Here is a 22,714-nt window from a genome sequence, read left to right as displayed (position 1 = left end):
ACCTAATGTGGTTTTTAAAAACAGAACTTTTTCCAAACTATACCAGAGTGCATCTCACAAAACATTAAGGTGGACACAACTTGAGAACAAAACCAACAGTTTTCATTTCATTGAAGTGTAACAAAAAAAACCTTTCTATCATACATAAACATTTGCCTCAATGGATTTTTGTGTGTTCCAGAACAGCAAATAAATATCAATTTATAAAACCTCAATATTTATTTATTTTTCCATTTTTATATGAGAAAAACACCACCTAACAATATATTGTGCCTATTTGTATAGAGTTCAAATTTATTTATGCATAAGGGACAATAGGATACAAAATATAAATTCTGTTCTGTTTTACATTTTAGAGGCTGATGATTGGTGTAACACCTATCACAATTGCATGCTTAAGACATAAGATTTCTTGAACAAAATCTTGCTTACAAGGGACACAAGGGGCATATTTACAGAAGGAAGGACACAGCCATAGGCTCAAACTAAGGGAGAGAGAAAATGGAGATTCCTTTTCCCTCTGAACAAAAACATACACTGTGGCCGACAGGCCAGATCTCCAACACCACAGGACTCGCAGATACTCAAGCCTGCCTTAACTGCCAATCTCCAAGATGGCCTTATACTGTACAACATATCACATTCCCACTCCATTTCCACACGAGTGAAATCAAACCAAGAGGCACAACATAATGCTGTTCCACTGATTCAAGAAATTTACATGACTCTAAAGAGTGTAGCTAAGAATCACATGATATTTATGGAAGCTCCCATATCATACAGGACCTGTACATGGCATTCATGTACTGTTAACAGTTTACCATCAGTTGATATTTCAGATGCTTACAAATAACTGAAATAACACTGAAACTTAATATGTGCTCTATAAAAATGCCCCTTAATCACGATTTTCATTATAAACAAGATTATACAAAAATATATATATATAAACATGAGAAACCATATAAAAAAGGCAAAGTCCTTAAGGGAAAATAAATACCCAGTGTGTATGCTGCGACTTCACTCCAGAAAAGAAGTACTAAAAGAAAAGACTTTCTATAAAGGCCATCCACTGCCCTGCTTATGACATAACACCGTGGACCCCACAAATTTCTGAAGGCAGGCAATGCTTATAAATAAGACATTAATAAATAAAAGAATGGATGAAACACAGATGTTGCTGTTAGTATAAAAGCTTATGAAGGTTTTTTAAAATCCTGTTTACAGCGTTGCCCTTTCTCTTTTTCCTCCAAGAGTGCCTTTTTAGACAAAAAAAACAAGAACAAAAAAAAAAACATATGTACAGCAGCTCAGCTGGGTCTGAAGATTTTTATTTGAACTGTTCAGGTATGTGTGCAATCTGAGACTGCATGCTTGTTGGTGGACTCGAGATGCCCTCTGACCAGTCAGACATGTTGGAATGAGGAGATGAACTGGACCACTGGTCAGGGGAGCCGGGAGAGGGTGTCAGAAAGGGGTGGTCAGGTACTTGGACCTGATGATTTGGGGTGTTGTCAATGGGGCCCGAATAACTGTGCTGGGAGGGTGGGGTGAGGAACTGGGTGCTAGGCATTGACTGGCTGATGGAGGAGGGCATAATCTGGGTCTCCTGAGGCAGGATGGTGCGGATGGGCATGGTGGAGTTGCCTGTGCCCTGCTGGAGCTCTGGAGAACTGAGCTCCCCACTGATGAAGTTTTGGGTGTTGGCTGTGTTTGAGTTCTGGTGCTGCAGCTGGATGCTCTGCTGCTGCTGTTGATGCTGCTGCTGCTGTTGTTGAAGCTGCTGAAGGTTCTGCATCTGCTGCATCTGTTGAGCTTGCTGTTGCAATATGTGCGACTGTGGACCCATTCTGGTGTTCTGGATGCCCTGATATGTCATCATCTGAGTCAGGCTGCTGTTTGGGTGGCCATTATGGAGCGTTGTTGTCATCATCCCGTGCTGGCCTCCCTGGTGAAGACCTCCTTGACCACCAGAGTTGTTTCTCATTGGGTTGTACTGACCTGGTTGGCTCATGTTGCCATGCATCCTGGACAGCCAATCACACTGCCCATTCATGGCGCCCTGGCCACTGGAGACAGTAACGGGTAGGTGGGTAAGACGTGGAGGCATTGGGTCAAACTGCATTCGAGCCAGCTCCTGCTTGCTTGGCATCACCATGTGGTTTACAGCCAGGTGTGGGTCAGACATCCCCTGCAGATGGTTCAGGGATACAGACGGCGACTGCTGGAAAGGTGAGGTCATCATCGGCGGTGAAGCTACATCAGAGACATAGCCATGTGGAGACTCCAGGGAGTCAACTGGAGACAGAACAGCTGAGCTATCCAGGAGGTTCCCAGGCTTCCCATCCTGGGAATTCTTCTTCTTCACCTTCATGTCTTTTCCCTCCTTGCACCCGATGCCTTTGGTGCTGGGCTTGCGTGCCTTTTTGCTCTGGCCTTGACCTTGAGGCTGGGGCTGCTTCATGTTTCCCAGGAAGCCATTAGGCGAGCAAAGAGGGGGTGACAGTGTGGTGCTTAGTGACCCTCCATGCATGGGAGGACTTCGTACCAGGTTGTACTCGTCCATCAGCCGCACAATGTCATGATGCATTCTCTCTTGTGCAATGTCTCTGGGTAGCCGGTCCATGTGATCAGTTATTTCTCTGTTGGCAAAATGGTCCAGCAAGACCTTGGCAGTCTCATAGCTTCCTTCCCTAGCAGCCAAGAACAGAGGTGTTTCCTCCTGAAGTAAACAGAAAGGAGACAATATATTAAACAGTTTAACAGATGCACAAGGAATGTTCCTTCATTGCAGAAAGGGGGTTATTTCTATACCTTGTTATTTTGCATGTCCTTGTTGGCACCATTTTTGAGTAGCACAATGGCTGCCTCCACGTTATTTACTGCTGCGGCCCAATGTAGGGCTGATTTACCTGCAGAGACAGGAACAGGGTCATTAGATATAAAATTCTTTTTGCACCACATTTAGCACTAAAATGTGAAGATTTCAGGCTTTTGTGAATATCGTAAGTGGCAAAAAACATTGAAACCTTACCAAAATCATCAATTGCATTGACATCAGCATGGCAGTTAATGAGCTCCTCCACCATGCCCTCCACTGCAAGCCTGGCAGCCAAGATCAGGGGTGTAGTGCCATCATGCATGCGGGCATCTAAGTCTGTGGCACGGTTCCTTATCAGAATCTGCAAAGATGTACAACACATTACTCCATTAGATTCCTTTAGAATAATGAATTTTACAGGAAATTTAAAGTATTTTAACTTTGTACTATTAATATTTTTTTAATAGCTATATTTTTCACACAAAATGGTCATCACAATTTTAAGATGAAAAAAAAAGACTTTAAACGAGCCATGCTCACATTTGCATTTTGGGTTTCCTAATCCAAAAAGAAATAAATAAATGATAAAGAAACCCACCTGGAACACTCCTTGGGCATCAGCTGCCACAGCAGCATGCAGAGGAGTTCTGCCCATGTTGTCTTGTATGTTGGCATCAGCGCTGGCCTCCAGCAGGCGTTTAGCAGCATCAGAGCGGGCATAGCGGGCAGCCAGGTGAAGAGCTGTTTCACCCGTCCGATCAGTCTGGTTGTGGAGGTTAGCACCTTGATAGATGAAGTCATTGATCACATTAGCAGAGGCGTCCTCCTCCTCCTCGCTGTTGCCTGTTTCTAAACCTCCGCCACTGCAGGACGCAATCATCAGGGGTGTGAATCCATCTGCACGTAAGGACCAGAAGAAGCGAATGAAAAAAAAGGCACTGCATGGTCAGCACAGTACAGTCATATTAACTACTGCAAAACTACAAGAGGGTTCACTTCAAAGCACCTGGCAGATCAAAACAAAGCAACAAACAAATCGAATGTGGATTTGACACTTTTTCCTGGGTTGAATCATCACAGCGCTCTCTTTTTCGATAATAGATTCTGATCAAGGCCCCGGCACAGGAGAAGCTTCAGAAGGAAAGCGAAGCTAGAGGGATAGAGGCCAAGGCTTGCTAAAGCTAGACTACTGCAAAAACGAAGCATTAAAATCTGGCTGTGAGAGGCGGCTCAGTCAGTCGACTTGGATAGGTTTTCTCCTCTTCAAAAGGATAGCAAGCCCCAGATCTCGCAGATTTGGTCGATTCAAGTGCATCGATCCGCAACGGGGGGAAAAGTGTGCTCTCAAGATGTTAAACCTGTTACTTTGATTTTTCATAGCTTTTCTTCAGGGAATTTGCCACTTAGTACAAAGTTAGGTTTTTGCATCTGATGCCTTCATTGGTTTTTGTAATGTAGAATAAAAAAAGAAAAAAAAAGAAAACAGAGGCCTATTACTGGTCAAATGATTAATCTGATCAGGAATCAGTGTTTTCCCCCAGGCATCTAGCTTCCAGCCAGCTGCTTTGAAGAAGATCCTTTACCCTGAGGACATGGAGCTTTAGCAGCTCCTACATGCGCAATTACACACGCACGCACACACATAAAAAAACACACACATCCTTAGGAAATGTGAAATGTTCGCCCAGAAAAGATATTAATCAATTCACATACACAAGTTTACACAAGAAAAACACACACAGAAAAATGTGTGACTACTAGAAATGTGTGCTCAAAAAGTTCTTTGCCCCTTGATCCATTCAAATATCAGTAATAGCTTTACACTACCGAAGGATTTTCCTCTCCCAGTTCCCTCACCTAGACTTTTCAGTTCTGTATTTCACAAGCAAAAAGAAAAAAGGCAAAAAAAAAAGACATATACATATACATATATATATCTAGTAGTCTCTGTAATTTAATGGTTTATATAAAGACAACCAAGTCATCCGCAATAAAAATAACCTAAAGATAAGAGGTCCCGCCAATATAAATAATATCTATGGTTCGTAACACACCTGGACCGCGGACATTGACATCCAGGCAGTCATTCTCAATCTCGCCCTGAGGGGGTGTGGGAGCTATAGATGGGATGCGCAGGTCAGCGGCATCCAGGTGCTGCTGCGTCCACTGGCGGTTGTCTGTCTGGTCGTCCGCATCCAACACAGCCTGCTCATCAAACTGTTAAAACGGGGACAGCAGGAGGTCAGACAACTGAAACTGACTTTAAATCGAATTAGAAAAAAACAAAAAAAAGTTTAAAATGTATTATAAAAAGATCATAAAATTATTTTAAACATTTAAAAATACACAAACAATTCTCTCAAAGCCTAGAATTAGATGTCTTATGAAATAGTTGCTCAGACTGTAAAATTGAATAATAATAATAATAATAATCATTATATTTTAGTTATGTCAGAGTTCCTTACCCTAAAGCGTTTCGCATCTGAAGGTTCGTCTTCTCCCCACTCAGTGTGGGTGTCATCCATGAGAGAAATGTCTGAGGTGTTTTTCATTGGCCTGTGATGAAGCAGAAAACCTTTTAAAAATCCTCGTACTCCACTGCTTCAGTCTCATACAAGCCACTCACCATTAATGGTGTAGCGATGCCGAAAAAACAAAAGCATTGATTGATTTCATACCACACCCCTCTGCCCCAACAAGTCAATTAATTCACACGTAAACCTGCTATATCATTATCATTAATGATCCAGAGAAAAATCCCATTTTTCCAAATTTTTACCTAAAGAACTGGCCCGTCACCCAACCCGCAAAGAAACACACACCAAATGACAGCGAGTGCCGAATAAATGTAAACTTACTTTAATCCCACCGAATCCTCTCCAACAGGCTCACGTCTCTTCTTCTTGCTATCTGTGGTCTTGAAGCCCTCGGGAAGCCAGAGCCGCCCGTGTTCATGACGGCGCTTTCGGGCAGCCACCATTCCCAGTCCAAGGAAGGCCAGCATCCCTAAACCGCCCAGTACCAAGTAGATTAGGTAGGAAACCTGTGGTGGCTCGGGTTCCACGCCACCTGGTAGGAAAATGGACATTATGTTCACAGTGGGCTGAGGACAAGATGTGGACCGCTGGACCGGGACACCCAGGATCAGCCTGAGTGTTCGAGCAGAGCTAGTCCGGCTCTCCTTCGCCCCGCGGATCCCACTCCAAAACGCAGCCAGTGTCTGAAATGGACTGACGATCCTCACCGTTTGTAAAGCTAGCTTCTTCTATCTATTCAGTAATAATCAGAATTGCTAACCACTTTTCATCAAAAAAAGAAAAAAAAGGGATGGGGCGTGATAAAAAAAAAAAGAAAAGGGGGAGAAAAGTACACCACCACCACCTCCTCTCTCTCTTTTCAGCCCAGGGTACCAAGAGACAACTTTACCATTTCTTCTTTAAGAGAAAAAAGGGAGGGGGATTAATGAACTTCAAATTACTGCACGCACTTTAAGCTGTAAAGACGAAGGATTTATTAGGATTTTCGAGATAACAAAGACTCCCAACTTCTAGCACACTCCCGATCAATTTTTCCCCTTCTCTTTTTTTCCACTAACGATTTTGAAATGATAAACTCCCCCAACCTAAACCCTCAGAGATACATTAAGTCCTGGTATTACATTCAGCGAGGTGAAGGTTGCAGCAGCCCCTCACACTGTGGGATGAAGTGCGTGTGCGTGCATGTGTGCGAGTGTGATATCCGTGGACGTATATGTGTACATGTCTGAGAAACAGACAGATACGGTTATGTTATGTGATTTTGGAGGCGGGGGGAGGTTGGATGAGTTGATTTACGGCAATTAACCATTTTGGAGCCTCAAGCCATTGGATTTACACCAAGGGGAGGACTCATTGTTTAGGCCAAGAGATTCACAACTGCATTTGTTCACGGCTGCATAACAAATACACAATCAAAGAGTTGTAAGGTTAGGACCCGACCAGAGGCCACGTCGGATACATTTGCTTCGAGCGTGAGCATGAAAGAGCATGTGTCTAATCCGAGTATGTTCTGTGCGTGTGGACACCACGAGGCCTTAAAAAACCCCATCAGTGATTTTTCATGTTTTAGTCCTCATACTACTAATGACATTTATTTTACTTTACAAACAATCAAGCTAATTTGTGCGATCCTGTTTTACATTTTAGACTGTCTTCAAGAAACCTTGGGTTTGCACAGAAATGAAAATGATTACCAGTGTGTAAGATACACTAATGTTGTATTTGCATACAACATTTAAGGAGTGTAGTCGATTTTATGTTTTCGTTTATAAAAAGATCCAATTAAAAAAAAAAAGACTAAACCAACAATTATACATGAACAGAGATAAATGAACATGTTTTTTACATGTTAATCAAGAAGTTTTGAAATTTTAGGAATAAAAATATTTGCCTGGGCTTTGCAGGCTACATCAAATCTATTCAAGTGGAGGTTTGGCCTGATAAAGAAATATGCAGTACAACCTGAGGCCCACTACGTTTTTAATAGGAGTCAATGATGGCTTTGTTTTTTTCTTGTGATTTGTTAACAGTATGGAAAATACACAAAATCAATAGACTTTTCCATTGAGTGTACATTGATTAGAAAAGTTTCATCATACAATATATGAAAATATGAAGCAGCTGCTTTAGATCAAATATCTTTGGTAAAAAGTGTCCAGAATTTGACAAGCTGCAGTCAAAATTTGCTTTTGCTTTATTTTTTTATAGAGAGTTCTATTTTTTGGAAAGCCAAGAATGCATACAGACTTTTTAAGTCATGCAGATACCTATTAAATATACTTACTGTAAACAGCTTCAATGGTGAAAGGTACATCCAGTTTGCCACTGGACTCCAAAGCCCCAAGGAACGCTGCAGCATCACTTGTGCTCTGGAAACACTCGGTGGATTGTTGGAAGCACTGACGGTTGTCCACCTCCAAGTGGACAATTGAACTAGAGAGTGAAGAAAACACAAAGTGACTCCAGACTTTATCATTTTTCTGAATCTAATTAGCTTCCGCAAAGAAATAAAAATCTTCTTAAACCCCCCCAAAAAGAAAAAACTAAATCCAAAAACAAAGATGAGCATATAAAATGACAGATAATGGAAGAAAATGATCTGAACAATTTGCAGGTTAATGACTGAAATATTTTCAGAAATGCCTTCTCACCCTTTGATCTGCAAATGATCCAGCTCCCTCTTTGCTCTCTTGCTGTCACCAGCCAAGTCATACAGGCTCCTCTTGACCACATTCAGCACTTTGCCAGGAACCTCTGACCAAGAGTCCACTGAACGCTTGACGTTGTACTTTTTCAGCTCATGTTCGTTCCCATAATATGGGTAGACCATCATTTCCCCCTTTGTATCCTTCTTGAATACCACATTGGTTCGGAGCACGCGGCTCAGCTCGCGCAGGAAGCCGAAGGAGTTATTGAGGAGGTGTTCAGGGGTGATGTGGACAACCAGGACCAGCTGGCCCACGGCTAGCTTCTCAGGCATGTTGCTGGCACAGTCCAGGCCATCCCACTCGCACTCTGCGTTGTTGCAGCCCTGGTCGCAATGGCCATCGGCGTAGTGATCCTTGCAGTACTGGTCATAGAGAGGGCTGCAAAAAAATTGGATGCAAAGGCCCAATTAAATATCTCTTAATTGCACATATATGCTTAAAAGAAGAAGTATATGACACAGAAACTACCTACAGCTCTACTGGAAAATAATGAACTGTTGTATCAAAGACAGTTTTATCACTGTAGTTCTCTATCCTGTTTGTTCTTCTCAGCATCTAATTAGCAGCACACCAAGCAAGACAAATAGATTTTAAGATATTTAACTGGATATTTTATGAAGCTAAGCTAACTCTTATTTCACTTAAATACACTTACTTGCACTGTCCTTCCAAGTTCTGGCAGTCAAACCCATCATACAGACATCCAGCATTGTCACACTGTGAGTCACACTTCCCATCATTGAAGTATCGCCAGCACTGCAGAGCGGCCGAGCAGTTCTTCCACGGATCGTTGAAATTGAGCGAGCAGTCGCCGTTGTCCCAGCCGCACTCATGGTTGTTACAGGACACATCGCAGTGCTTGTTGTACTTGCGCTCTTCACACTGCGGGATCCCGCAGGGGACGTCCACTGGGGGTGGCGGGATGTTGTGGCCAGACCCTCCCGGGAAGCTGTAATCCAGGATATGGCAGCGGAGGCCGTTGAAGTTAGCTGGGCATTCACAGTGGTAGTACGGCTCCTCTGAGGTGTATTCACACGTGCCGCCGTTGTAACAGGGGTTCGAATAACAGGGACTGTCAGTGGGATATTGGCATTCAGGTCCAGTGAATAATGGAGCACAGAGACACGTGGGACTCTTATGACCGGAGATGCATGTGCCTCCATTGCGACAGTGAAGGCTGCCGCAGGTCTGGGAGTCGTATTCACACGTGGAGCCAGTAAAGCCCTACAGGAAGAATAATATATATGATTTATGCTTATTATATATTAAATAAATTAGACTGATATGAATATAAGCAATCTGTCTTATTCCTGAAAACTAAAATTCAAGCCAATATCAGGCTATCTATGATTAAAGCCAAGAGGGCTAATTTAGATCAAATATTAGTAAAAAAGTATATTTCCCATTATGGAAGCATCACATCGCCTTCTGTATGTCTCTTTTAAAAGTTACAGTCAACATTTAGATAATATTAAGAGGAATTTTTGCTCTTTTATTACAACTTTCTTATGAGTGACAGAGGTCTGTGTATATTTCCGAGAGTGTGTACTCACAGGAGGACATTTGCAGATGAAGCCATGTGGTGTATTACTGGCCACAGCACAGGTGCCTCCATTACGACAAGGTTTGCTCTTACAGCCATCGAACACAGTGTCACAACGCTGACCTACAGAGGTGTCACACACAAAAAGGTTTGTCATTTCATTTTCATTCCTCATTATAATTGTAAGGTTAATGTCACACCAGTACGTTTTAGATCAACAAACACTGTATATAAAAGATGTGCAGCAGCAGGGACTGACTCCTGCATCTTGCATCATTGCAATTTGATTTTCACTTGACTTCAGTAAACACTTTCCTGATTAGACTATGGTCTCAGTTGCTACATGCAAATAATATTGAACACAACATGACATTCATTTTGCCTGTTATTTTGTTCTGGCAAGTACTTTTTATTTTAAGCATGGTTTAAGCTTGAATCGCTACCTTATCGTGGTGGAGGGGTTTGTGTGTCCCAGGGATCCCAGGGGCTATGTTGTCTGGGGGCTTTTGCCCCCTGGTAGGGTCTCCCATGGCAAATTGGCCCTGGGTGAGGGACCAGACAAAGAGCGATTCATAAGACCCTTATGAAAAGGACACCGAGGGAACAGTTTACCCTGCCCGGGATAGGGTTACCGGGGCCCCGCCCTGGAGCCAGGCCCGGGGAGGGTGCCCGAGGGCGAGCGTCTGGTGGCCGGGCCTTAGTCCATGGGGTCCGGCCGGGCACAGCCCGAAGAGGAGACATGGGCCCATCCTCCCGCAGGCCCACCACCCGCAGGAGGCGCCATAGGGGTCGGGTGCATTGTGTGCCGGGTGGCGGCCAGGAGCGGCGGCCCTGGCGGACTGACCCCCGGCTGCCAAGACTGGCAATAGGGACATGGAATGTCACCTCTCTGGTGGGGAAGGAGCCTGAGTTAGTGTGTGAGGTTGAGAGGTACCGGCTAGATATAGTCGGGCTCACCTCTACACATGGCTTGGGCTCTGGAACCAGTCTCCTGGAGAGGGGCTGGACTCTGTCTCAGTCTGGAGTTGCCCCTGGTGAGAGGCGGCGGGCTGGGGTGGGTATCCTAATATCCCCTCGGCTTGCTGCCGGTACGTTGGGGTTTTTCCCGGTGGACGAGAGGGTTTGTTCCCTGCGCCTTAGGGTCGGGGAACGGGTCCTGACTGTCATCTGCGCTTATGCGCCGAGTGGCAGTTCAGAGTACCCAGCCTTCTTAGAGTCCCTGGGGGGGTGCTGGAGGGTGCTCCACCTGGAGACTCTGTTGTCCTGCTGGGAGACTTCAATGCTCACGTGGGTAACGACAGCGAGACCTGGAGGGGCGTGATTGGGAGGAACGGCCTCCCTGATCTGAACCCGAGCGGTGCTTTGTTATTGGACTTCTGTGCTAACCACAGTTTGGCCATAACGAACACCCTGTTCGAACATAAGAGTGTCCATAAGTGCACGTGGCACCAGGACGCTCTAGGCCGTAGGTCGATGATCGATTGTGTAATCGTATCAGCAGACCTGCGACCATATGTTCTGGACACTCGGGTAAAGAGAGGGGCTGAGCTGTCAACTGATCACCACCTGGTGGTGAGTTGGATCAGGTGGCGGGGGAGGACGCTGGACAGACCTGGTGCACCTAAACGCATAGTGAGGGTGTGCTGGGAACGTCTAGCAGAGGCCCCAGTCCGTGAGATCTTCAACGCACACCTCCAGCAGAGCTTCGACAGCATTCCGAGGGAGACTGGGGACATTGAGTCCGAATGGACCATGTTCAGAGTCTCCATTGCCGAAGCTGCTGCATTGAGCTGCGGCCGCAAGGTGGTGGGTGCCTGCCGTGGTGGTAATCCCCAAACCAAATGGTGGACACCAGAGGTGAAGGGAGCCACCAGGCTGAAGAAGGAGTCCTATCGGGCTTGGTTAGCCTGTGGGACTCCGGAGGCAGCCGACAGGTATCGACAGGCCAAGCGGAATGCGGCTCGGGCAGTGGCTGAAGCAAAAACTCGGGTGTGGGAGGAGTTCGGAGAGGCCATGGAAAAAGACTTTCGGACTGCCTCGAAGAGATTCTGGCAAACCGTCAGACGTCTCAGGAGGGGAAAGCGGTGCTCTACCTGCACTGTGTATAGTGCTGGCGGAGCGCTGCTGACGTCGACTGAGAAAATTGTCAGGCGGTGGAAGGAATACTTCGAGGACCTCCTTAATCCCACTGACACGTCTTCCGAGGAGGAAGCAGAGTCTGGGGATGAGGGGAATGACCCGCCAATTTCCGGGGGCGAGGTCACTGAGGCAGTTAAACAACTCCTTGGTGGCAGAGCCCCTGGTGTTGATGAGGTCCGCCCCGAGTTCCTGAAGGCTCTGGACGTTGTAGGGCTGTCCTGGTTGACACGCCTCTGCAATGTTGCGTGGAGATCAGGGGCAGTACCTGTGGACTGGCAGACCGGGGTGGTGGTCCCCATCTTTAAGAAAGGGGGGACCTCTCTGGGGACACCTCAGGCCCTCCAAGGTTTGGAGGCCTATCTCCACCCACCACCACTTCCCCTGCCGGTGGCGGACTCCCTCAGGTGTCGGTGTGTTGGTGGTTCTTTGTGTCTGGGGGTGGGCGTCCGGGTACACACCGGCTCACTCCTTGGCGGCCGCTTGTCGGGGCCTGGGGCCTGGGGCTCGCTCGGGCCCCCTTTGGAGGTGGGGTGCCCCCGGCCTCTCGGCCTGGGGCTCGGTCACTCAGGCACAGCTGGGGGCCGGCGGAGCTCACGGGCGCGTCACTGCAACTCCCCCTGACTTCTGCTCCGCGGCTGCTGGGCGAGCCCTCATCTGGGACTCTCCTCGGCTCTTACTGGAACAGTGGCGCGGCTGCCCCTCTGTTGGTCTTCCATGGTCTCTTGTGTTCTGGGGGCCTCTGGATGTCTGGAGTTTTGATCTCCTCCATACCCGCTTCACACCCTGGAGGACGGGGCTGTGGCCCCCCCACACTCCCTAGCAGATCATTACGTGGAGAAACCTTTGGAATGCAAGCATGCTGATCCACACAGGTATGCACACATGGGTATTCACAGACGCGGACTAAAGCTTTCTTGACTGCTGCCTCAAAGCACACTGTGCGCTGTCTATCTTGCGTGCTGCACAATATCGTTTATTATTTAGTAAATATTGATATCTATGACTAGCTAGTTTATTGTGATGGTGCTTTGTTTTCTCTATTATTATGTTGCTCTTTGTTGTTTGCTGTCTCCTCTGTTTGTTTTTTTTGTTGTTTGTTTTTTTTTTTCTCCATACAGGTGACCCAGGAGTTCTTTTTTTTTTTCTCTCTCTTCCCCCCCCTTCTCACCGTCTCTTCTCCCCTTTGGTTTTCTTTCTTTCTCTCCCCCTCTTTCTCTCATTTCATTCCCCCTGTCCTATTTATTAAAAAAAAAAAAAAAGAAAGGGGACCGGAGGGTGTGTTCCAACTACAGGGGGATCACACTCCTCAGCCTCCCTGGGAAAGTCTATGCCAGGGTGCTGGAAAGGAGAGTTTGTCCGTTAGTCGAACCTCGGATACAGGAGGAACAATGCGGTTTTCGTCCTGGTCGCGGAACACTGGACCAGCTCTTTATCCTCTCCAGGATACTTGAGGGTGCATGGGAGTTTGCCCAACCAGTCTACATGTGTTTTGTGGACTTGGAGAAGGCATTCGACCGTGTCCCTCGGGGTGTCCTGTGGGAGGTGTTGCGGGAATATGGGGTGTCTGGCCCATTGCTACGGGCCATTCGATCCCTATACAACCGTTGCAAGAGCTTGGTTCGCATTGCCGGCAATAAGTTGGACTCGTTCCCGGTGGGTGATGGGCTTCGCCAGGGCTGCCCTTTGTCTCCGGTTCTGTTCATAATTTTTATGGACAGGATTTCTAGGCGCAGCCAAGTGGCGGAGGGCTTTCGCTTTGGTGGCCTCAGAATCTCATCTCTGATTTTTGCAGATGATGTGGTTCTGTTGGCTTCATCGGGTGAAGGCCTCCAGCTCGCACTGGAGCGGTTCGCAGCCGAGTGTGAAGCAGCGGGAATGAGGATCAGCACCTCCAAATCTGAGGCCATGGTTCTCAGCCGGAAAAGGGTGGAGTGCCCACTCCGGGTCGGGGATGAGTTCCTGCCACAAGTGGAGGAGTTCAAGTATCTCGGGGTCTTGTTCGCGAGTGATGGGAGAAGGGAGCCGGAGATCGACAGACGGATTGGGGCTGCAGCTGCAGTAATGCGGACGCTGCACCGGTCCGTTGTGGTGAAGAGGGAGCTGAGTGTAAAAGCGAAGCTCTCAATTTACCGGTCGATCTACGTCCCTACCTTCACCTATGGCCACGAGCTGTGGGTAGTGACCGAAAGAACGAGATCGCGGATACAAGCGGCAGAAATGAGCTTCCTCCGAAGGGTGGCTGGCCTCTCCCTTAGAGATAGGGTGAGAAGTTCGGCTATCCGGGAGGGGCTCAGAGTAGAGCAGCTGCTGCTCCACATTGAAAGGAGCCAGCTGAGGTGGTTCGGGCATCTGACAAGGATGCCCCCTGGGCGCCTCCTGGGTGAGGTGTTCCAGGCATGTCCCACCGGGAGGAGGCCCCGGGGCAGACCCAGGACACGCTGGAGAGATTATATCTCTCGGCTGGCCTGGGAACGCCTTGGTATTCCCCCGGACAAGCTGGAGGAGGTGGCTGGGGAGAGAGAGGTCTGGGCCTCTTTGCTTAGGCTGCTGCCCCCGCGACCTGGCCCCGGACAAAGCGGATGAAGATTGATGGATGGATGGATGGTTTAAGCTAATCAAAATTAGCAACTCAATTAATAATAGCTCATCTTGTTAACCAAGGCAGCATAATCTGATCATTGCTACTCTCTTGTCCAAAAGTTTGCTTTAAAAAAGATAAATTTGCAATGGTGAAAAGCAGAAACTCAAAGCTTCCATAAACTTTAAACGGCTGATCTCACTTTGGTTATGTCCATCTTTTATATGCTGTGTGTAGTACAAACATGCAAACTGAATGATGAGGGCAGTTTAAACAGTGAGTGCAAAGAAAATACCAGCCAAAAAGGCAGGCTAACATATCCCCCCTCAAACTCTTTAATATACTCTCTAAGCTGTTTACCCGTGTATCCGGTGCGACACTCGCAGCGGTAGTTGTTGGTGAGCTGGATGCAGCTGTGCGTTCCACGCGGGTCACAGGGGTTTGACAGACACTCGTTCACGTCTCCCTCACAGCGCTCCCCAACATATCCCGGAGGGCAGATGCAGTGGTAGCCTCCGACTCCATCCACACACTTGCCTTTGTTGAAGCACTTTGGCTCTTTGGTGACTGGGTCAGTGAAGGGAGTGCAGTCGTCCACATTGATCTCACAGTGAACACCTGAAGATTGCAATGGAAGAGTAAGGGGGAATCAACAATGTTAAGTAATGTGCATTCATTTAAATAAAGAACATGAACAATATATCATTTTGAGAATCACCAAAAGCGGTTATGACTTTAACAAACTGTCAGCAGGTCATTTGCTTTCTATTCTGTCATTTTCCAGTAAATTGCAGATATTAGTGTCCCTTTATAGAGGAAATTTTGGATAAAGGGTATGAAATTAGGTCTGGACTTTGAAAAACAAAAAGATAGACATGTCTACAAAGACATAAAAAAAAACAGTAGTTAAGTTTGAAGAGATACATCAGGGCATGTTGTATGAAGAGTTTTATATAGTAACATTTTAATGTTTCGAGTAAGAAAAGATTTCAGAGATCCAAAAACAGATTTAAAAAGTCCACAAATAAACAGAGAGTCAAAGTGCTCTGCTTTTCCAGTGTAAATGGCTTTAGGTTAAACCAGACCTTGAAACTGACCAAAAATGATTAAAGTCAAGACGTTTAGAACCATTTTTAAATACTGACCTGAATTTGTTTAAAAAAAAAAACTTTTTTAATCTTCAAATTTCCAACAACATGTAGGCTGTTTTAGGAAAACCAACTCTATTGCCACTTTAGACTGACCTAAAACACACACGCTCCCTTCATGTCTGAGAGAAAAATCAATAGAGTACTTGACAAGTAGAGGAAGAGATGGAGCCAAGACGGGAGGTGGAGCTTTTATGCCCGGGGTGCTGTTAAGCCCTAATTAATGAAGCGTGGAGACAAGTAGGAGAGAATGGAGAGGCAGAGAGGTGTGGAGGAGTGTGCGTGGGGTCTGCTGACCTTGGGTTCCCCGGGGACAGGAGCATTTGTAGGTATTGATCAGGTCAATGCAGGTGCCCCCGTTCTGGCACGGCTGGGAGAAACATTCATTGATCTCCACAGAGCAGTTGGTCCCCAAGTATCCTGGCATGCACTGAGGAAGAGAGGGAATAAAAGACGAAAGAGGAATAGAAGGAAGAAGGAAGAGCGGGACAGCGAGAGAAGAGAGGGGAAAGTTAATCGATGTCTGACATGAAACAAAGATGTTTTTTGTTTACCTGGCTGTTTTCTGGCCTCCATCCTGCCAAGGCCAGAAGATCCTTTACTCCGGAGAAGATTAACATAACCAAGCTGTTTGTTTTCTATTTATAAGCAAACCTCTTCATTAGGACTGCAGCAGAAAGGATGTCTGCCTTAAACTTAAATTCAATGAACAGCTACAATTACCACTTCTTAGTTGAATGCCTCCGACAGTTAGTTAAAAAGCAGGTTAATATCATATAATATAGAAGATATATTAATGAGTTGTAGCTTTAAGAGTAAAAATATTTCTGCAAAGAAGCACACATCTAGAGTTATACAGTCACCACAAGAAATGTGTTTAACTATAAATGTCTCCAAGTAATGTTTGTTAGAACAACCAAAAGTTGCCATAAAATATAAATAACATACTAAACTTGAAAAAAATGCAGTACATATGTGCCATGGTGCACCAAATTTATGTAAAAAAATAGACACATAAAAACAAATCTGAACATAGATAGCAAAGGGATAAAAACGTTCTCTTCGCAGTTTTTACCTTGCAGGTGTATCCGCCCAGAAAGTCGGTGCAGGTGGCGCCGTTTTGGCACGGGTTCGGTGTGCATTCATCTACCTGCTCCTCACAGTAGCTCCCGGTGTATCCCACCTGACAGTGGCAGTAGTGAACATTTCCTGCGTCCAGACACTGACCCGAGTTATGACAAAGATGCGCAACATCGACTCCTAAATGGATAGCAAAAGATGATGGAAGTGTTGTAATAAAATTCTTTATATTTTGTCAGTAATCGGCAAATAATATACGACGTGATATTCTAAGTTTAACAGGCTAAACATTGTTAAAAAAAACACCTGGCATAACAAGGCTTTTGAAACCTCTCACCTCTCTGTTTGGCTGCCACCTCACAGGAAACACTTGGGACGTCACAATAAAGGCCCGTCCATCCAGTCTCACACCCACAGCTGTATGTGGTGTCTGTCTGCCAGCAAGTTCCCCCGTTTTTACAAGGAGACGAGTCACACCAACGAACCAGGTTCTGAAAAGCATAATAAAAGTAACAGATGTTGACTGTGCGGTGTTAATGCAGTATGCATATGTTATTTATCAATTCAATATGCCAGACAGATGTAATTTGCTCATTTTACGGTTAAAACGCAGGGAGCCTTGAAGACAATCAGAATAACTTTGTTCTACTAGCTCCTCCTACCTGACAGTTTAGTCCTGTGTAACCGTGTGGGCAGGTGCATTTGTAAGTCCCATAGCTGTCCTGGCAGGTACCGCCATTCAGGCAGGGTTTGGAGTCACACTCATTGATATCATGTTGACAGTAGCTCCCGGTGAAGCCTGGTGGGCATAAACATGTGAAGGCATTGATGCCATCCACACAGGTGCCACCGTTGAAGCAGGAGCTGTAGGGAAAAAAATAACAGACGTCAGCGCATCAAATTAGGGTTAAAATATTCTACAGCTTTTTAGGGAAATGAGAGTAAATCAATACAGCTCTCATTATATGAGCTGCAGGCAAATTTATATCTGATTCACAGAAAGTTCACCCAGAACAAACATTTTTGTTGCAGCATTGCTCTACTTCAATTTCACACTTTTCCCCACACATTTTTTTTCACACATTTTAAAACTGACTGAATAGAGCAGAACTAATGCTTCGGCCATTTTTGCAAAAAACATTAGAGCTACACATTAATTTAATGTAAAAGCAAACTACTATGTTGAAACCTACTGTTGTATATCAATATTTCACCAGAGGGGGCAGTAGTGGACAAGAAAACAAAGATTACAACTCCAAAGCGCAGAAAGTGAACCTGCTGATCTTGAAGAGATTACTCACAATGACACAGTGGCAATGTCTGTGGGGTTTAAATCAAGCAAACAAAACCTTCTGTGAGCTCTGTACCTCTCAGTGCAGTCAGGAGTGTTATTTTCACAATGAATGCCACTGAAGCCGAGCGGGCAGGTGCAGGTGTAGCTGTTGACACAGTCAGTGCAGTTGGCTCCGTTCTTACAGGGGTTGCTCTCACACTCGTTGATGTCCTCCTCGCACCTTGTTCCGCGAAAGCCGGCCGGGCAGGTGCACAGGAAGCCGTTCACCTCGTCATTACAGAGCCCTCCGTTGCTACAGGGGTCTGCAGGTGGAAGCATTAGACTCAACTTTATGTTCTTATTGTGCTGCTTGTGTGCACTTTCATCAATGGACACGAAGAGGAAACACATAAAGGGAGAAGGACTGATGAACTTACTGGGCTTGCAGTCGTCAATGTTGTTTTCGCAGTTGCGTCCGGTAAAGCCCGGTTTGCAGCTGCAGTGGTAACTGCCCAAAGTGTTCTGGCAGGTTGCTCCATTGCGACAGGGATTCTTCACACACTCTTTGATGTCCACCTCGCAGGTTTGACCTAGAAGGGATTAGGAGAGGAAACAGAAAGCAAATATTATATACTTCTTCAAATGCTGGCACAGTAAGTATGAAATTAAGAACATAATCATCTTGATTACAATCCAAGGATCTCTTATTAGAAATGTTTGTATTAAATTAACATTTAACATTTACATGTGTACTTCTGTTCTCTAAAAAGGCTGCTCTCTGAGTCCTTTTTGACCTTTTCTATGACCTCTTACTCATTCCTGGAAGGTACTCATATATGCAGACATTAATAATTACCTTGCCATCCTTCAGGACAGACACAAGAGAAGTTCAGATAGTCCTCTGATTCCTGACACAGTCCTCCATGCTTGCAGGGTTTGGAGCTACAGGGGGCCATCAGAGTTTCACAGTTCTCTCCTGTAGTGTGCAAACGCAAGAAAGAAATACACCGTCAACTGAATTAAACTCTGTTTAACATTTATCTGTCACTATGTGATACCACGCAGGAGTCATGAACTTGGAGATAACCCAATCCAAATGGACACAGAATCATCTTTCAATCAATGCTATCAGAAGATTTTAGCCATGTTCTGTCAGTATTTGAGGCCTGTGGAGATATTTCCCTATCTGTTTCCATAACATACTGCTAATACAGGAAGTCGGCTCCAGTTTCCGGCCATTGTGAAGCCATTTGCTGTTCTGTGAGACAGGAAGCAGGCAAACAGGAAATGTGTCAAGCAACCCGTTCCCACCCCAAGCCAAGCAAGAGTCTTTTAGTATTCAAAGCGCTGTGGATTTTTCCAAAAAAATATACAAGACAAATATAAGAACAATTTGCCCTTAAACTTCCCATGGTTATGTGTTTGATTAAATACTAAGCCAGATGACATTAAAATGACATTAAAATGTTTCCCAGCTCCCATCACGGATGCTTGTGGATCACAGAGGAGCACAGTGAGTCAGAGGTTTGGTGTCTTTGAGCCCTGAGGAAGTCTTGCTGCTGAACTTTACTCAAGAGCTATTTCATCCGCCACACATTTTCCTCTTTGCCCAACAGCCGGTGGAAACTGTCTCCCACAGCAAGGAAATGCCAGAACGCCAGGCCAACACATGGGTGTATCAAATATTTTCAATAATATTTTCATACCCGTGTAAGGCAGGATACAGTTGCACTTGTACCCTGCAACGTCGTCAATGCAGGTCCCCTGGTTAAGGCAGGGATTGGAGGCACATTCGTTGATGTTGTTCTGGCAATTTGGTCCTGCATGCAATAAATTAAACACATTTCAGTTCAAGTGGTGGTTAGCAGTGAAACTGTACGGTTCGAATGACACTAAACGAAGCTCATCGACACATGCTAACAAATACTGACCAGTGAAGCCCATGCGACAGGTGCAGACGTATCCGCTGGTCATGTCCTTGCAGGTGCCTCCGTTCATACACGGGTTGGATTCACACTCATTGTTGTTGATGTCGCAGTTTTTGCCGCTCCAGCCAGAGTCACACAGGCATTTATAGCTGACGAGGAGTAAAAGACAAACATCATCGATAAAGGAAAAAATTTCTTGTTGGAAATCTGGGGAAACTTGTTTATTGTCACTGCCCTGCCCCTGAAAAATGTTTATAGACCGCCTCACCCATTTATCTTGTCCTCGCAGTGACCATGGATGCAGGGATTGCTGAGGCACTCATTGACTTGGGAGAAACAGGTGGTGTCATGGTAACCATCTGGACACTGGCAGGTGAAGCTGTTGATGCCGTCGATACAGGTGCCGCCGTTGTGACAGGGGTTGCTCGCGCACTCGTTGATGTTTATGTTGCACATGGCACCTAAACAGATATTTCGCTTTACTTCCTGACATCATGAGTCTCCATGAGTTTATAAACAGTGAAAGGATGGGTGCTGAAATCACTGCAATCATTTTTACACTCCAACAGTTTTGATGTATTACATGAAAACGCTGAACAGCTGCACACAAAGCCTCCACACAATCAAGTCTATATATCAACACAGCGAATGTATCAATTTCCAGAAACATACGGCTTTAAAGGCGGCCTTTGTCGGCGACTTGAAGCGTTGATGCCATTCAGGCCCGTGTCATGCGTAGCATAAAGGCAGCCCATTTAGCTTTAAAGCAGGGACCGGCTTCCAAGCTTTTAAAAGCTCAACTTTCAGGAATCTTTCAGGGAATCTTTTCTCCTGCTCAAATCCCCACTGGCCCTGTGTGCCAGAGTGTGTGTGTGTCCTCTCTTTGTGCGGGAGGGCAGCTTGCTTGTCCGAACAGCAGCAGGTTGGGGACAGGGTGGAGCTGGAAAGTGACACCGGTCGAGCCTCAGAGGAGCGTGCGCACTCGCTCGCCATCTGTCACCCTCCCCATCAGGACCTTTGAATCCTCTGATGCTGCACCTTAAGCACTCGTTTGCCCACTTTTTACTTCAGACAGATGTTATGTTTAACCTGGCTATATATTTGGAAAAGATGGGCTTTTCCAGTGCATTAGTTTGTGGCAGTAAACCAAAGATCATGCAATTCCACTTTATCTATTTGAACAACAAATATCCTAACATCAATCTTCACTAGATTTAATCTATTTGAAATTAATTTTTTTGGAAAACTAAAAAAAATCCTCTATCTGGAATGATCCAAGAGTTTTTATGTTCCTTCAAACACAAAATGTGTAATATATCAGAAAAATGTGGTAAAATCAAAGAATTTTCAGGAAACTGCATATTTTGAAAGATGTTGTGAAAATGTGATTATTCATTTCCACTAATCTAGCAAGCCATTATCTGGAAAATCTAACCTCATTCAGAATTTAGGCTGAAACCTGTTAGTTTAGGTTAAATCTGTTTTCTAGGTTTTCCTGCCAGATCAGGGAAAAATAGAAAACTTATACTATCACAATTTCCCTCAGTATCACCATCTCCCTCCCATTCTCCTGGGAGGATTTTGGGTTATCACCTTTGCACTTGTTACACAGCAAATTTCCTAGTGTAACATAATCAGCCTCAAAGTCTCTTTTAGAGTTATTAAAACAGTCAAAGTAAAAACGAGTAGGCTAGCCCATATAGAGCCCAGAGCAGTTTTACTCATGCAGGGTCCCCAGGAGGGTTTTCTGCACTCAATCCATAGTGGGTCCCCGATGGTATTAGGACAGCTAGTGCTTAATATCTATGGGGAGTTGAGATGTTTCTGATTTTTGCCATTTACAGAGATATCTCAGAAACTGACTGTCAATAAATGCACATTTCTTCTGGATGTTATCCATATCTGTGACAGATGCTATGATACAAAGGCATCTTGTATCATATCTACCTTGGATCGTATTTACTGCAGTGACTACAATTGTATGAAAATACAAACAAGAGCCTACATGTTAACATCAGAGTACTGAAGCTAATGTCTAAGGCTCATACTGCTTGATTTGCAGTATTTGTTTTCTTTCTTTAAATCTGATGTTTTAACATGCAGTCAACAATCAAACTCTAAGATTCATTAGAGTTATTTCAAAACTACTGTGTTCCTTCTTGCAACCATGATCTGAATCACAACTTCCTGTTTCCTGTTTCCTATATTGAAATCAATAGAACTATGAACTCCAGTTTACCAGTGTAGCCAGGTTCACAGGCGCACTCGTAGCCATTGATCTTGTCATTGCAGGTCCCGTAATCACAGAGATTGCTCTTGCAGTCATCGATGTTGGTTTCACAGTTGATTCCTGGAAGAAAGTTGTTTTTTAGGTTAAAAAAAAATACTGGTGCCCAACATTTATGGTATAAATGTGAAAATCCTAGGTGACTTCCTTCTTGAGTTTTTGCATTCACAAGATTTTTAGAAAACTTGACCTTAAGATTCAGGTCACTGAGATTCAAACTCATCCAAGATTTTTAGTAGATGCAGCTGTGCTATCAATCCTACGTTGCCTTGTTTTCACGTTATTGCATTCACAAACTTGAGTGTCCATGCTGCCAGTGGAGTGACAACAATATCTCATCAGCCTTTTTATGGCTGAGGGGTAAAATGTTACGCTTGTATCTCCTGTGTGTGATCCTTACCTGTTGTTCCCTTGGGACAGACGCAGATATAGCTGTTCTCCCTGTCCTGGCAGGTGCCTCCGTACCTGCACGGCTGGCTCAGACACTCATTGATGTTGGTCTCACAAAGCCGACCGGTGAACCCGGGCTTGCACTGGCAGCTGAACGAGGCCAGGCCATCAATGCAGGAGCCATAGTGGCAAGGGTCGGAGTAACATTCGTTTATGTCTGTCTCACAGTGCTTCCCAGTGTAACCTAGGAAAAAGAGTTGATGTCTGTTTTAACTGACACAT

The 22,714-nt window shown here is 45.2% G+C and overlaps 1 protein-coding gene across 1 annotated transcript in view; it reads right to left on the bottom strand.

The window, feature by feature from the left end:
- Window positions 1–1,252: 1,252 nt before the first annotated feature.
- The window catches only part of notch1b (notch receptor 1b), a 43,019-nt gene continuing 21,557 nt past the window's right edge, over window positions 1,253–22,714 (bottom strand). Inside the window, exons 11-34 of the mRNA XM_026186396.1 lie at window positions 22,443–22,676; window positions 21,995–22,105; window positions 20,024–20,216; window positions 19,759–19,904; window positions 19,534–19,647; window positions 18,684–18,803; window positions 18,265–18,417; window positions 17,922–18,150; window positions 17,217–17,418; window positions 16,892–17,045; window positions 16,550–16,734; window positions 15,772–15,904; window positions 14,687–14,944; window positions 9,620–9,732; window positions 8,722–9,290; window positions 8,010–8,444; window positions 7,643–7,791; window positions 5,680–5,890; window positions 5,287–5,377; window positions 4,876–5,038; window positions 3,420–3,718; window positions 3,035–3,182; window positions 2,815–2,912; window positions 1,253–2,722 (exon numbers count right to left, since the gene is read on the bottom strand). Of these exons, the coding sequence (XP_026042181.1) occupies window positions 1,331–2,722; window positions 2,815–2,912; window positions 3,035–3,182; window positions 3,420–3,718; window positions 4,876–5,038; window positions 5,287–5,377; window positions 5,680–5,890; window positions 7,643–7,791; window positions 8,010–8,444; window positions 8,722–9,290; window positions 9,620–9,732; window positions 14,687–14,944; window positions 15,772–15,904; window positions 16,550–16,734; window positions 16,892–17,045; window positions 17,217–17,418; window positions 17,922–18,150; window positions 18,265–18,417; window positions 18,684–18,803; window positions 19,534–19,647; window positions 19,759–19,904; window positions 20,024–20,216; window positions 21,995–22,105; window positions 22,443–22,676 (5,900 nt within the window). The 3' untranslated portion in view covers window positions 1,253–1,330. The remainder of the gene's footprint in view (window positions 2,723–2,814; window positions 2,913–3,034; window positions 3,183–3,419; window positions 3,719–4,875; window positions 5,039–5,286; window positions 5,378–5,679; window positions 5,891–7,642; window positions 7,792–8,009; window positions 8,445–8,721; window positions 9,291–9,619; window positions 9,733–14,686; window positions 14,945–15,771; window positions 15,905–16,549; window positions 16,735–16,891; window positions 17,046–17,216; window positions 17,419–17,921; window positions 18,151–18,264; window positions 18,418–18,683; window positions 18,804–19,533; window positions 19,648–19,758; window positions 19,905–20,023; window positions 20,217–21,994; window positions 22,106–22,442; window positions 22,677–22,714) is intronic.

This window comes from Astatotilapia calliptera, chromosome 12, assembly GCF_900246225.1.
Source record: "Astatotilapia calliptera chromosome 12, fAstCal1.2, whole genome shotgun sequence".
Lineage (NCBI taxonomy): Eukaryota > Metazoa > Chordata > Actinopteri > Cichliformes > Cichlidae > Astatotilapia > Astatotilapia calliptera.
Note: the sequence above shows the minus strand (reverse complement) of the source record. Positions and strands in the feature narration are given on the sequence as shown.